At 41.2% G+C, this 14569-nt stretch overlaps 1 protein-coding gene across 1 annotated transcript in view; it reads left to right on the forward strand.

Moving 5' to 3' along the window:
• The window catches only part of GAS6 (growth arrest specific 6), a 42319-nt gene that overhangs the window by 18533 nt on the left and 9217 nt on the right, over window positions 1–14569 (forward strand). The window contains exons 5-10 of the mRNA XM_017817410.1: window positions 2970–3092; window positions 4589–4708; window positions 6676–6801; window positions 7913–8034; window positions 9034–9152; window positions 9541–9730. Of these exons, the coding sequence (XP_017672899.1) occupies window positions 2970–3092; window positions 4589–4708; window positions 6676–6801; window positions 7913–8034; window positions 9034–9152; window positions 9541–9730 (800 nt within the window). The remainder of the gene's footprint in view (window positions 1–2969; window positions 3093–4588; window positions 4709–6675; window positions 6802–7912; window positions 8035–9033; window positions 9153–9540; window positions 9731–14569) is intronic.

Below are 14569 nucleotides of genomic sequence, written 5' to 3' on the forward strand. Positions count from 1 at the left end.
AAAAAAAAGAAGACTTGGCTTACTGTACCTAAACCATTCTGTTTCCTGTACACACATTCTGGTCTGTCTAGGAAAAAGAAATATCCTGGTCAAACCTGCTCTATCATAGCTCACTGCTGCCTAAACATGGCCTTTCCTTCTCCAACTCCTCCACCTCCAGTAGTGTGTCAGCTGGGCAGTGATTCATCAGAAGGCGTTCTGGCAGGTGGATGTTGAGAATTGTAGCTGTGTTTTCTTTTGTATGGCCTGGCCTCTACTTTGGCTGTGGCTTTGCTCCGACTCTGCACATCTGGAGTGGAGAGGAATAAAGAAAATTAGGCCTTGTTTATAGTGAGAGGATGGTTGTTTCTGTGAGGCTTTTGGGATTGTGAATTCTTGCTTTTCCAGTATAGTTTTCCCAGGCACTAGCTTCTGAGCATGAAGGTGAAGTACTGAAAATGGGCATTTCTTTGACCATGTCACACTCCTTTCCCTATCAGTCCTCTGGCTCTCTCCTCCCTTGCCCACAAGGGGCACCTTACTGAGGCTCAGGATAAATGCCTGCCTTCTGAATGGCATGACCCTAGCTAGAGGTTGAAGCTGTGCAGGTTACAGAGGAGAACCTGAAATGAGAGAGTGGATGGAACCACTGTGTTTTGGCTACAATTTGATAGAGGTAGATGAAATCATAACTGGAAATGCAAATTCCATCAGTTATGGAGATTTGTGATCATTTATGGCCTTCTATAGACCTCCTTTCTTTGTTTGATTATTTTGTTCTGCTTGATTCAGCCCACTATGTTTAATGAGAGATATTGCCAATCTTCTCCTGTTTTCTGGCATTTGTCAGTCCTCTACAGAAGAACAGTGGCTCCTTTATAAATATATGCGTAGTGGACAGGTAATGTTTGTTGTAGTTTTTGAACTTGCTCTAGATGGTTCTTATGCCCAAAGATCAATTAAATACCTACAGAGAAAGGAGCAGTGAAAACTTTTATACTGTTGTATCAGCTCTGGTAAGAGTCTCATTTGAACTATCAAAAGTACTTGAAAAGAGTACCCATGAGATAGATGGAAAGAAATCAGAAATTAGTACTCTATGGTAATCTGAATAAACTACAGCACTATGGGCATCTAACTTCAGTCAGCGTGCAGTGCAGCCCAAGAAGCTGACCATTTTTTTCTTGATAACTATAAAACAAATGCTGTCCAACATTTGAGCATATGCCCGTGCCATATTTTTATGCCTAAATAGCATAACTCCTAATGGCTGTCTAAAAAGGCAAACCAAAAGCGCAAAAGACTGTTGAGCAAACTGAAACACAGATGGTTTTGCCTGAACATCAGGAAATACTTTTTCACTGTGAGAGTGACCCAGAACCGACACAAGTTGCCCAGGGAGGTTGTGAAGTCTCCATCCTTGGAGATAATCAAAAGCCTTCTGGATGTGGTCCTGGGAAACTGGCTGTAGGTGGCCCTCCTTGAGCAGGGCCCTCTGGAGACTGGACAAGTGACCTCCAGAGATGCCTGCCAGCCTTAACCATCCTATGATTACTAAGATTCAAATCTGAGGCAGTCAGTGCAAACAAAAATGCTGTTCATGTGACATCAAAGGGAGCTGCTTCTGCCTGCCCTCACAGAAATGTTAAAAGTTCTTTCAAAGCAGCCTGTCATGAAGATGACTTACAGGGTCACACAGAGGAAGTTAAGAAGAGACATGTAGAAGCAGTATAATCCTGACAAAAGTAGGAGTTAATTTGAGTCTTTAATTCTCTCAATTTGAGAAGTCTGATGGGGCTGCTAATCTATGACTAGTTTCTCTCCTAAAAGCCCCCCTGCCACCCTATATGCCCATCAGTTCACAGGTCATGTTTCAGAATATCATCAAGAGTCTGAATTGGATGCTGGTCTCAGCAGAACCAGTGTATGGAAACGGGTTGCTTATTGTGTACCCACTGGGCAATCCCCACTGCTGGGAGGAGATGTGTAAAAAGAAAGGTCCTTGAACTAGGTGACCTTTGCAATCTGCAGAATGAGCTTCTGCACTGTTCCTTCTGGTTAAAGTTGTGGAAACAGTTAACACATTTATGTTTTTGAAGATCACTGATCTAGAACACTACTGTTAAGAGGTTGCTACTAAATGATAGCTACCAACTCTTTTTTTTTGTGGGAACAAGGGTATTCTTTCATCCTTCCTTTAGTTACCTCTGTGAAGCACTGTCCTTGTGTGTTTTGCAGATAGGTGTGCAGGTGAATTTAGACGGGTGATTTCCATTTGTTGAGTAGTTAGATAATAGTTTGAGATTTTTTCCTCCAATCCTCCCCAAACAGTGGTGACTACTCTTTTGCTGCTTTCTAATGAGAAAACTCATTGCCAGGTATTGAAACCTGGCTTAAAAATCCCCATAGGATCATTGTGCTCTCTGTAAACTGGATTAGTGGTTTTCTATTCCTTTGCTGTTAACTCACAGGTATTCCTTTTTTATTCTCATTCTACATAATAGAAAAGCTCTGACAAAAAATTCAGATATAAACATTTGCTAGCTGCAAATCTATCAGCTCTGGTAAGATCCTCAGTTGAACTACCAAAAGTACTTGAAAAGAGTACCCATCCCTTCTTGAGTACTTTGTTGATACTGCTTTTTGTTTTCTCCAAAACTAGGGAGAGTAGAATTAACTTTCTTAAAAATGAGCTACTTTGAGTTGTTTCTTTCAGTATGTGCCCTTCAGATAAGGGCAGTGGTAGCTCACTCCATTTTGCAATGAAATGAATTCCACTGCATGTGCTCTGCAAAATTCCTGGCACACCTTGTTTGGCATGTGAGCATTAAGAATTAGCTTCCAGTTTTGCCAGCTGTGAGTATTTCTGAGTGATTCCCCATTACTATTTAAGCTTCCCAACTTCTAATGAGAGTGAAACTCCTGCTTGTCAGTGATTTCAATGTATTGTTCTGTTCTGTTTTGGCTTTTTTATTCCTTATGTAAATCAGATTTGCCAAACCAGTGTTCTCCTGATCCTTGTCACAAAGAGGGGACTGTCAAATGTGAGGATCTCAAGGGGGACTTCTATTGTGAATGCAAGCGTGGCTGGCAGGGGAAAACATGTGAAAAAGGTAATCAGGTTTCATTATCTTTTATACTTGTAACAAAGATGTTTTGGTTTTTGCTGTATTCTCAAATGGTCATTGATACTGTGCTGCACAATTCAAAAGTCACAGAACCGAACCTGGATTACACACCACTCGTGTTTTTACCCTTCTTTGACTCAGGTAATTTTTTCACATCAACATTTTTTTATGACTTTAATGGAGCTTAGCTTGGTCTTGGCAAGGTAATCTAAGAAGTTAGGCTCTGACTTTCTGTCCCACCCCAGCAGCAGAAATAGAGTTGGAGTGGCTTTTCAAGCAGAACTGCAGCAGATGCTGCTGTGAACCCTGGTGTAACAGATCACAGACTGCAGAGCCAGAGAAGCTGGTCCACCTGCCCTCTAGCATTCCTGCTGTGGGAACAATGACTTTCAGTCAGCAAGTTGGAGTCTGATGATACACAAACTGATAAAATTAGTCTGTTAAAGCCTCCGTGCTAGTAGGACCTTATTCCACGTCGCTTAATCCCACATATCCCAGGGTATATTTCCATCACCTCCAAAGAAAATATTCAGACAGAATCTGTTTGTGCAAGGAGTGCCAGGTAGCCACAGGGCTTTCTCTACAAATTATCTTCCCTCCTCCTATTTTCTGGTTTCTTTTTTTCCCCTTCTGCCTGCAAGGCTTCCTGTCAGGTAAGGAATGGCTAGAAGTCACATTCAGCCAGTCCAGAATTGTGGCAGCCAAGATAGCAAGAGATCCAAAACCTTTCCTTCTCACATAAATATCACGGTGAGATTGTAGGGTCACTCACAAGGAGCACGTTTAAGCAATTCAGAAAACAGACCAGTCAGTATCCAGTCAGCTTTGAGAGCTCAGACAATGATCAGTCTGCAGCATATTCCCTTATTTTCCTATAAAATTTCATGACATGTGATGTTCTACTCATCAGCTGACTCTAGAGTCCCATAGATAAGCAGGACATAATGAGCAGGTAGGGCAGGTCAAGGGTGAAATCAAGGCTCTGGGATTTTACTGGCTTTTTCTGCCAACTTCAGTGAGGCACACAGTGCTCAGTAGCTGAGAACTTAAAACTTTTTGTGTTTTCATGAGTTCTGTAGTAGTAAGGCTATAGTGTTCTTGTTTTATTTAAAGCTTTCATCCTGAACTTACTGGTCATGGTATGATTTTAAAACTTAGTTATGATATAAAATGCATTATAATTAGTTTGCTTCTGCAAATGAACTTCTTCACCTCCACAGTGACTAAAGATAGGCATTCTCAGAGCTGTGAAGGAGATGCTCCGTTACATTGCCTTTTCTTTTTTTTTTTTGTTTTATTAAACAAGCAAGCTAATGTGCTTGAAGTGTTTGAATGAAATCTTTGTGCTTTTTGTAGTCATTGCGTTGCAGTTGTAATACTGTTTCTTGTTTGATCTTTCTGCTTCCCAGTGCCTATCCCACTCTCACCCTCCAGATTATTCACAGAGGTGAAAAGCTGACTAACGCTTTATTTTGATGTAGATATTGATGAATGCAGAACACAGAACGGTGGCTGTAGCCAGGTCTGTCTCAACAAGCTAGGCAGCTACCGTTGCTCATGCAACAGTGGTTACACTCTTAAAGACAGCAAAATATGTGAAGGTAAGTTTTGGTGGGACTCTCACTTTGCTTCAGGGGATGCTTGGTGACTTGTGCCTGCATTTTGGAGAGCTGGGTTGCCCTGAGCAGTCCTGGTCTGCTCCCTAGCCCAGCAGAAACTTGCTGGTAGCTCCTGTTGGCTGTGCTCCACTGGCATTGTGCTGGGTGCTCCAGCCAGCCTACACGCCTGGGCTTGTCAGCAGTCGGACCACGATGCTGTCAATATCCTAACACAGGCGTGATTCACAGAGGATTTGTGGCTTGGATTGTGCTAAATTGGTTTAGCCGATCAGTCCTCATATCCTGACATTGAGAGGAGGAAGTGCTGGCCAAATGCATTGTTATGATTCTTTCCAGTCTCACAGTGCTGTAGTATATGAGCCATTTGTTTTTCTTTTATGTGTTTCTTATTTTATTTTTCTAAATTTGGATATGTGCAGCAGCTAATTCAAACAGATACAGATGGCTAAATTCACTGCGACTGAATATTAATACGTGTAGAAAGGCCCTAGTGAAGGTTGGCAGATATAGCAGCTGGGAACAGAAAGTGAGGATCTGAAATATCTGATTGAAACTTTTAAATGAAGTTACATAACCAAAACTTAAGCAACTGAGATTTCAGAAGTGTTAATAAAACTACATGCTGAGACAAAGACTCATTAATGATTACAGTGATTGTTAAAGTTATGTGTATCTCATAAAAAATGGGTAAGTTTGTGTATATACCTCTTACAGATGGATGTGACAACATATTTCTAAACAACTTGCATACCTGATCTGAAGAGTGTATTAATGCTACCAGCAAAAAGACAAAGAGCAAGATTTTATTTCCATGTCACTTCCACTCTAAAGATGACTGTATAGATTACATAGTATCCCTTTCTAATGGGAGTACCCACTTAGAAGAGCCAACTTCACTTTTGAATTGTCCTCTGGTGCCAGTTGGCAGGGACAGGTGAATGGTGAGGGTGCTCACATATACGTTTGTTTTCATACTTACGTATATTTGTTTCATACCCTGATACTGTCACTTAGGGCACTGTGAGCAGTAGTATAAAAGAATTCTTTAGCTTCTTTAGCTTCTTTGCTGAGGTTGCTGTCAGGTGTGGTTATTGCTAGTTCAGATTTATCATTGCATTTTGGCTTTCTTTCATGTTTATTCCTTTTATCATGTGCACGCACACAAAAGTTACCTTTTGTCTTAATTTGTAGACTAGGCTACATAGGGTACTAGGTAGACCGTCAGCCAGCTCACTCATACGTGGGAAAATCAACAAGTGTAATGTGTAATTGTAGTTTTAACACATACTAGAAAGCAAACATAAATATTAAACTCTCAGTATACTGCAAATGTTTTGTCAACAGCAGGATTTTGCTGGGTATTAGTTAACATCTTAGGAAAACACTTGTGTGTTTTTATGGACCTCCAGTTCTTATCCTGCCTTCATGGTGAAACCCCAGAACATCTCTCAGACATGACTTGTTCTCTGTGACAAAATGAGCTGCTTCAATTCCCCTTTGCCACTATAGATCAGCAGGTATAGATCTCTGTCTGAGGACAGAGAACAGAAATCTGCAATGTGCTGCAGGCTGCATCTCCCTTCAGTGTTTTGGTAACATTCATGCTGCTGTTCCTCAGTTCCTGTCTGTTGGTTTTTTAACCTGCAGTTTCAGCCCCCCTGAGTGAAGGGAGTGTGGCTTTTTGGTTTTCTGGGAGTTGGTTTGTTTTACAGTTTTTCTCCTTGCTCACTTTGTATTGTTTTTTTCCAGTAGTGGTTAATGGCTTTAAGAAAGAAAGACCAACTGGTTTTGAAAGCCTGAAGTCACTTCTCATAGCTAGCTACCCCTAAAGGTATCTTAAAGATACTGGTTTTTCAGTTTCCAAAATTTCTTGACCCTAAGCCTACTCCAGTATATGAATAGTGGTTATACTCCTCTCAAGCCATGTTGTTCAATTACTTGTTTTGCAGACATAGATGAATGCGCAGCATCAGCAGACATCTGTGGAGAAGCTCATTGTAAAAATTTAGTAAGCTCGTATGAATGTCTTTGTGACCCAGGCTACAAGTATGATGACGTGAAAAAAACTTGTCAGGGTAAGCTCATGAAATAACATCACGTTAGCATTTATTACATAATTTAAAGCTGTAACCCCCCCGAAATTTAGTTTCAGGCTTCAGTAAAAGCATTTTTCTTTTTCTTTTTTTTTTTAATCTTGCTTACACACTGTACTTCTGTTCCATCTCTCTAGTTGGGAGTGAGTTTGCAGATTTCAATCTGAGTTCATCAGGCTTGCAGTGGTCTTTGAGTTCATAGAGTTTGCAGTTGTCTTTGAGTTCACTGAGTGTGCAGTCAACTTTGATGACTTGAATCAAGCTGTACAAGCCAGAGTACTGAGATTTCTTGAATTCATGACAAGTGCAAGATCTGGTGAAAGCTCAGAAGCATCTGTGCATATTGCTGTCTCTGGACAAGAAAAGTTACAGAGCAGTAGCTGTTCTTTCAAAACCTGTCTTGTGGTATTACTCTGAACTATGAGCTTAATATGTGTTGGAACCATGCACAGTTCTGCTGGCTACACTGCCTGCAAGCTTTCTCAATGGAGTAAGCTTTGAAAGTATTCCAAAACTAGCATTGTTCCCTGCCTTTTGTCTAAGTTAATATACTGGCTCAAATCACACGCCAACCAGTCCTGCTGAGCTCTAAGTCTTTACCTCTGCCTGAAGAGATCCCTGTGGACTGTCAGAATTTGTTTTCCTGCAATTGTTTGTGAAGCAGATAAAAAGAAACCAAAGGAAAAAAAAAAAAGAAAAAAAGAAAAAAATGAATGAGAAACTCAGCGCTTACTTGCAGTCCCTCAGTTGAAGGAGCAGGAGCCAGTCAGCACAGGCATAGCAGAAGGGGACTGAAGGGAGGAAGTCTTGTCCAGAAGTTAAAGCCCAGGGTTCTGCTCCAGCAGCTTCCAGCCTTCCCACTGATTTGGGCAGCTGGAATCTGTCTGTGAAAATAGCTTTGTGCAGATGCTAATTCTCACTCTTCTCTCCTGTAAATTTGTGGCATAGGGTAAGTACTGGCCACAGAGCACTTGGACATGCTCAAGGGGAAGGTGCTACGAAAGAGCACTAATAATGCTTTCCCCCCCCCCCAGTGATTCATGTTTAAACAAACTCACTGTTTTCTCCTCTCTTCTTTGCTGGTTTTGTGTAGATATAGATGAATGTGAAGAAAAGCTCTGTGAACAGACCTGTGTCAACTCACCAGGGAGTTATACCTGTCATTGTGATGGCAGAGGGGGAGTGAAACTTTCCCAGGATATGAATACATGTGAGGTATGTCAGTGTTCATTGCTGTAACTGCAGAACAGACCTTTTCTTTACATTGCAATTAAGAATAACTGATGAAGTTCTGGACTAAAGTCATTTGAGCCAAGTGAACAGCAGGAGGGAATCCTATTGGCAAAGTTGCATGAGCTGGGGACAGTAGGTCTCCTGAAAAGAAATTTTCTCCTGAAAGTCTCTCTTTTCCAACTCCTCCTGTCCCAGATCCAGTGATAGCCCTGCCACCCCTCTGTTTGACTATGAGTTATGTTGGCTGCACAAGCTTTTCTGAGTAAGGTCCACTAGGTTGGTGCAAAGGTCTAAGGGCCTGTGGCGTAAGTTATGGACCAGCACTTGCATTTGACACTTTCGTCCTCCAGGCGTTTGAGGTGGATGGGCTTCAGTGGCACAGGCTGCCTCTGTGGTAACCAACCAACAGCATGTTCTTAGCACATCTTTTGTTGCAGGCACAGTGTGGTAGAAAACCTTATGCTGTACCTTATGAATATGATTTCATCATGCAACAGGAAAGCATTCCTCCAGAGCAAATAGTGGGGGGGGGAAAGGAAAGAAAAGAGGAAATGTTCTCTGTACAATTGTATTTTGAGAGAATAAACATTACAGTGCACTATGTATTGTATTAATTAATGATAAACAACCTGCCCTCATTGCAAATTTGTACAACATCTCTTAGTGTGAAAAAAACCAAACAAATTCTATTTCTGAGAAAAAGCACCATACGATAGTTTCAACATTTCAGTTGGCACATTTGTAAAAGGCAGCAAGAAGTACAAGTGTCCAACAAATCTCTAAACACATTTATAATTTGAGTCCCTGGTTTTATTGTCCAGATGATTTTCTTCATCTTCATCCACCAATCAATATGAAAGTCAATAGTTCTGTCTTTGTATGTATAGCATCTACATGAGAAAAGAAGTGGAGACATACTCTTTGATTCTCTTTCTGCTCTCTGAGGAAAATAAGCACTCAAAAAATGCGTTTTGATTATAGAACATCATACCATGTGTGCCTTTTGCTGTTGGAAGAAGTATTAAATCCTTGTACCTGGGGAGGATGTTCAGCGGCACTCCTGTTATCAGGCTGCGCTTCAAAAGGAAACAACTGACGAGGTGAGGACAATTTAGAATGACAGTCAAATGCTCTGACTGATGCATGCAAGGGTGTTAAGTTGTTACTATTACAATTAGTCCTACATTCACCATTATTTGCTTGGATTATGGAGTCTTGTAAGGCAAAACCTTATCCAAGCCAGTAATTGAGAAAGCCAGCCGTGACCACAGAGCTGTTAGGATAATTACTAAAGTATAGTATTGTATTCTTTATTGATGCTATTTTAAAACCTGTCTTCACAGCTTAAGTCTTTCAGGAGTGCATTAAAAACTAGCATGTTTTAACAGAGTTTTGTAGCTGCTAAAATTGATGCTATCTGTATGGAAAGTACTCTGTGGTTTTTGAATTCTGCATAACTAATTTATTTCTTGGCACCTGTGTGGTCAGACTTGTGGCTGAGTTCGACTTTAGAACCTTTGATCCTGAAGGTATCCTTTTCTTTGCTGGAGGCCATCAAGACAGCACATGGATAGTCTTGGCATTGCGCAAAGGACGGCTAGAGCTGCAGCTGAAATACAATGGAATAGGGCGTGTGACGAGCACTGGACCTCTTATCAACCATGGCATGTGGCAAACGGTGAGTTCAGACCATGGCTGAGGTCCAACCGCTTCTTGGCTTGTTCAAGATGGGTTCTGCCAAGTGCAGATAGACTTTGTGTATTCTTGAGATGCTTTTCCAACCTATCTATCCATTCAACACATACGAGTATGTTATACATTCTAAGGTGAGAATGGGATGTTCTTCTTAACAAATTGAATTATACTTTATATCCATTGTAATACAGACTGCATCATTAATTTGCACAACCAGAGCAACCATTTGCACAAACAGTGTCTTTGAAATATAGCAGTGCTAAGCTGACTTTATGTCAGCTTGAGAAGATGCCATCTGGGTGAGGATTGGAAGGGAGTAAGAGGGAAGGAACTATGTCTGTTCTTTTAAGGAAGTTTCCAAGTGTGTTTGGTCTATGGGGGTGTGTGTGTAGTTGCTTTTGTCCATTTGTTTCTTTGTTTAGTCAAGGGGCTCAGATCGTCTGAGGCCTTGACAAATGTCTTATGCTACAGTATCTTTTTTATAAAGTCTTCAAGCTTGTTTATATACAAAATAGACAATTTCCCTTGTAAATATATTGGGGTCTGTTATAGAATCATAGAATCATCAAGGTTGAAAAAGACTTTTTAAGATCATCAAGTCCAACCGTCAACTCAGCACAATCACTGTAACCCCTAAAATATTCTGCTTACTAACAACATAATCCCAGCAATCTCATGAGTTTGTAAGGATTGTAAGGATTCATGTTCTTCTTGATGCTCTTGCAGAACATTGCCTGGTGATTTTGGAAGCATTATGATCGTTACTGTTTGTGACATGATCATTAAAAACATCCTGTGGTGTGATCCACAGTAGATGAGCAATTTATATATGCTTTCTCACTTCTACCTTTTCCTCTCCTTTCATTTTTTTCTTACTTAATTAGTTCTTTTAAGTTTGTGTGCCTCTTGGGGAGTGGGCAGGAAGTTCTCAACTAAGTCACACATGAGACAAATGCAGATACTGGTAATTGTGAATAATTTTCTGATTTACATTTTTTAGTATATAAAAATTATGCGTTAAAGAAATAAGCAAGGTAGGAAAAATTTTACTCCTGATGCATAAATAAAGAAGACCTTGCATGCCATCACTGTCAACTGTTGACATTTGGTAATGTTTCCAACAGTTCCGTTACTGTCAGTGAAACAATTTTAGATTCCAAATGAAGAACTGTAAAGGTTCGGTGAAGTTGTAGATAAAATGTGTGACATGCTGTATCTTTACATGTAGGAATAGCCTCAAGCCAGTTCTTACTGAATTTTATGGTAAAATTTCTAATGGTTCTGCTATTTTGAAATATGACAATTGTAATTTTCTGCAAAGAGAGGATGGGGACGGAAGATGTGAAAAGCGGAGTGGATGACACTGGCTGACTTGGAAGTCACAAAAATCAGCAGTTACCAAGCTAATCCATTTAATACCAGAGCATAACATACTTGTTAAGTGCCAGACTTCATTATGAAATATTTACAAACTGTCCAATGTTAGTTTGAGGGGACACAGCTGAAATGTATTTCTTCAGGGAGAGAAGGCAGGATGATAAAAGTAAGTATCATGTTTAGGCAAAAATTATTTGCCTCCTCCCAGCCACCAGTGTCAGGGCTCTTATCCCAAGGTACCATATTAACCAAGAACTTGCCTGGCTGAGTTGCTAAGGCAACAGACTCTTTGCACATTTTCTGAGAGGTTGTATACATCCCCTCAAAATCCTTCCCCAAGGCTTTTTGGGACAGTACAGATCTAGCTGTGGGTGCCATGTGGTGCAGGTGGACAGGACCTACACTGGTGAAGGGGTCGGGGTGCCCTTGCAGCCAGCAGTGCTGCCCTGCACATGGGTTGAGCAGGGCCAGGCAGCTGCCAGAGACACAACATGGCATGAGTGGAGGAGAGAGCAACATGCACTGCTGGCACAGGAATGCTTGCTTGGAGCAGGTCAATGGCCATAGTTCTGGCGACTGTCTCCAAAAGTGAAACTGCTTGATACTGGCCAAAGGCAGAGGGATCCACCCACAGATGAACAGCAGCAGGAGGAAGGAGCCTTTAGTCTCTTGACTTCATGATTGACTCGCTTCTGAGTCTTGGGATCCTGCTTGCATTGTTGGAGTGCTGTTGATTTCTCCTTTCTCTGCCCTGTTTTCTTATTCCTAGCCTTCACCCTACAGGTACTTGGTTTTCTTCTGTTTGACATCCGGTGTCACCCATCTCGAAATGCCATTTAATCTATATGGCTGAGTGATACACCTACAAATATGTTCCTCCATTTTATCCCCTCTCTCTTTTCTCCTTGGCATGGTTTTTAATTTAGGAAATCCTGTCAAGGAGGGGTTATTCCTTTTTGTCTGTCTCTTTTTATAAAACATGTAACCACACTTTTCATTTTAAGTGTGGACTTTTCATTTTAAGTGTGGACTTTTGTGTGCTTTTCAAGCTCACCTTCTGTAAAGCACAAACCCAAAAACATTCAGAGGTAGCAGTCCAGACTCAAATGCAATTTGGGAGCTTTAGTCTGGGCTTCAGTTTGCACAAAATCAAGCCTTTTATTTTGGTTAGACCTTAAACAGAGGAGTTTGGATACTTGGGAGAACTTTATAGGGGTTATAAGAAAATAGTAATTTGACTATGCAACTTTCAGCAGATGGAAAAACAATGGATATTTAAAAGCAAAACATATGAAAAAGCAGCAGCGGTGTATGACTTCTGGTCTGTTGAGCAAATGCTGCATACTTTTATGGAAATATGATGGATTTTCAAAACTTCAGCCCAGTATTTCTACCTAGCTACTTTCTCTGATGTTGATTCCTTCTAAGCTATTTTTAAATGAACATTGAACCAGCATTGAAAACACAAACAAGCAAGCCTCAGAAAAGACTTCTAATGTAGTTATTTGTGCATAATCCAGCTGGATAAAGTGGCACGTATGAACTGATGATAGTAGAGGACACACTCGCCTTCTGTTTGTTTTGCATTTCCAAAAACAGTCATCATTTTGTCTTCCTTTCAGTGTTCAGTTTAGTAGCACTCTGAGGACACAGTATGGTTAGCAAAAATAATAACTTAACTACACTGTTAAATGTCAGGACTGAGGGTTGAGCAATCACAAGCAGATTCATATTTGGCTTTAACCCTGTGTGTGGCTGTAGCTCTGTCCTTTTTCAGTGCTGTCCACGTGCTTTTCAGCAAAGAGCAGATAGGCTGGCTATGTGCTACGAGCTATCCAGAGTGTGAATCCAAAACACAAAGCTGGCTGCCCTTATGGCTAGCCATAGGGGAACCCTTTGCTTTAAGAACTGCACACCTGAATGTCCCCCAGGATACTAACTACTGAAATGCTTTCCCTTTTGGTTTGTAGGTGATGGTGGTGCACCAACAATTAAGCTTTGAATTTAAGGAACATGAGCTTAAACAGCTAGAGGGCATTGTGAAGTAGGCAGAATGTTATTTCCCAAACTGGAATTTATTAAGAGTTTTTACAGGGATTAACCCCTCCTCCGATGGAAGTTTTCACTGATTTGGGTTTACTTGTACTAATGACCAGAAGCAGCAAAGAACTCATAATAATTTTTTTTTTATTTCTATGTTATTACTTGCTACAAAACATAATAAAATTTTAGAAGGCCCTAAATTTTGGTGGCCCTGCAAGTAGCAGGATTTCTTCACAGAGGAAGAACAGTATGGGCACTACTGCAGACAGTATTTCCTCATTCCCATTTGCTCTGTGACTGCCCAGTGTCTGTGCTAGGTACAGGGAGACAGTCTGTGCCAGTTCCTGTTGCACTCCATACCCTGGTGCATTAGGGCAGTGGTGACCATGACACTGAGCAGAGGTGTCCGAGTGAGTTTTTAGCTAGATAGCCTGTGTAGCTCATCCAGTTGGGTGGCTGCCAGGACATGTTCCCACCAAGCGGACTTTACAGCTTGCCAATCCCCAAAAAAACCTGTTTGAGACTGGCTTGTGTGTCTCCATGGAATGCAGTTAGGAGGTGTAGGTGCCACTTTAAACAAGCAAGCTTCAGACAAATAAATTCACATCCTGTGAGATATGGCACAGAGCAACACACCAGGTGTAAGCTGTGTTCTAGCAGTATAAAGCAGACTCTGCTGGAATTCACAAGAGAAGAAAAAAGGTTGATGAGAGGAGAAAAATCTGTGAATAATCTTTTCAACTATGAAATTAACTAGATCTTCATTACTGAAGACTGAGGTCCAAAAGGAGTGTCCAAGTATAAATCTGCTCAGCCCTGTCCTCCTTTGTGTTACAGCCACAGAGCAAGAGCTCAGCATGGCTGATAACAGCAATTTTGGGACAGCTACTCAAAATGCAAAGAGAAGGATGCTCAAGACCTGGCCTGCTAGCAGGGAGAGGGAAGAACAAGTCTAAACAGCCTCACAAATAGATAATTGGTTTTATACAGTGGCTCACGGGTGGAGGCAGCATCTGGGTGTCCCAGGAAACAGAGCTGTGTGGATGAAGAGTGAGTAGGTGGAGTATCTGTCACAGAGTGGGAAGAAGGTTATGAAATAGCAGAGGTGCACTCCTTTCTCCTTCTCTACAAGAAGATTGGGTTTTCTTCTGCTACAGCCACAGAACACCCTGTCGGTAGCAGGACCCAGGTCCCAAGGCAGCAGAATCTCTGCTGCTGTTCAGCAGCCTGGTGCATCATCTATATACTTTACCTCCTTCTCTCCCTCTGCAGAGATGGATGTTTTATTGTGCTTCTCTGTGCAACCTGGTCATAATTAAACTTATAACATTTGTTTGAAATTTCAGTGGTAATAGAATCTTCCTAGAAGTAGCTCTTTGGAGACATGGAGGGAAAACTTGCA

The sequence above is a fragment of the Lepidothrix coronata genome, unplaced genomic scaffold (assembly GCF_001604755.1).
Source record: "Lepidothrix coronata isolate B3197 unplaced genomic scaffold, Lepidothrix_coronata-1.0 Scaffold60, whole genome shotgun sequence".
Taxonomy (NCBI): domain Eukaryota; kingdom Metazoa; phylum Chordata; class Aves; order Passeriformes; family Pipridae; genus Lepidothrix; species Lepidothrix coronata.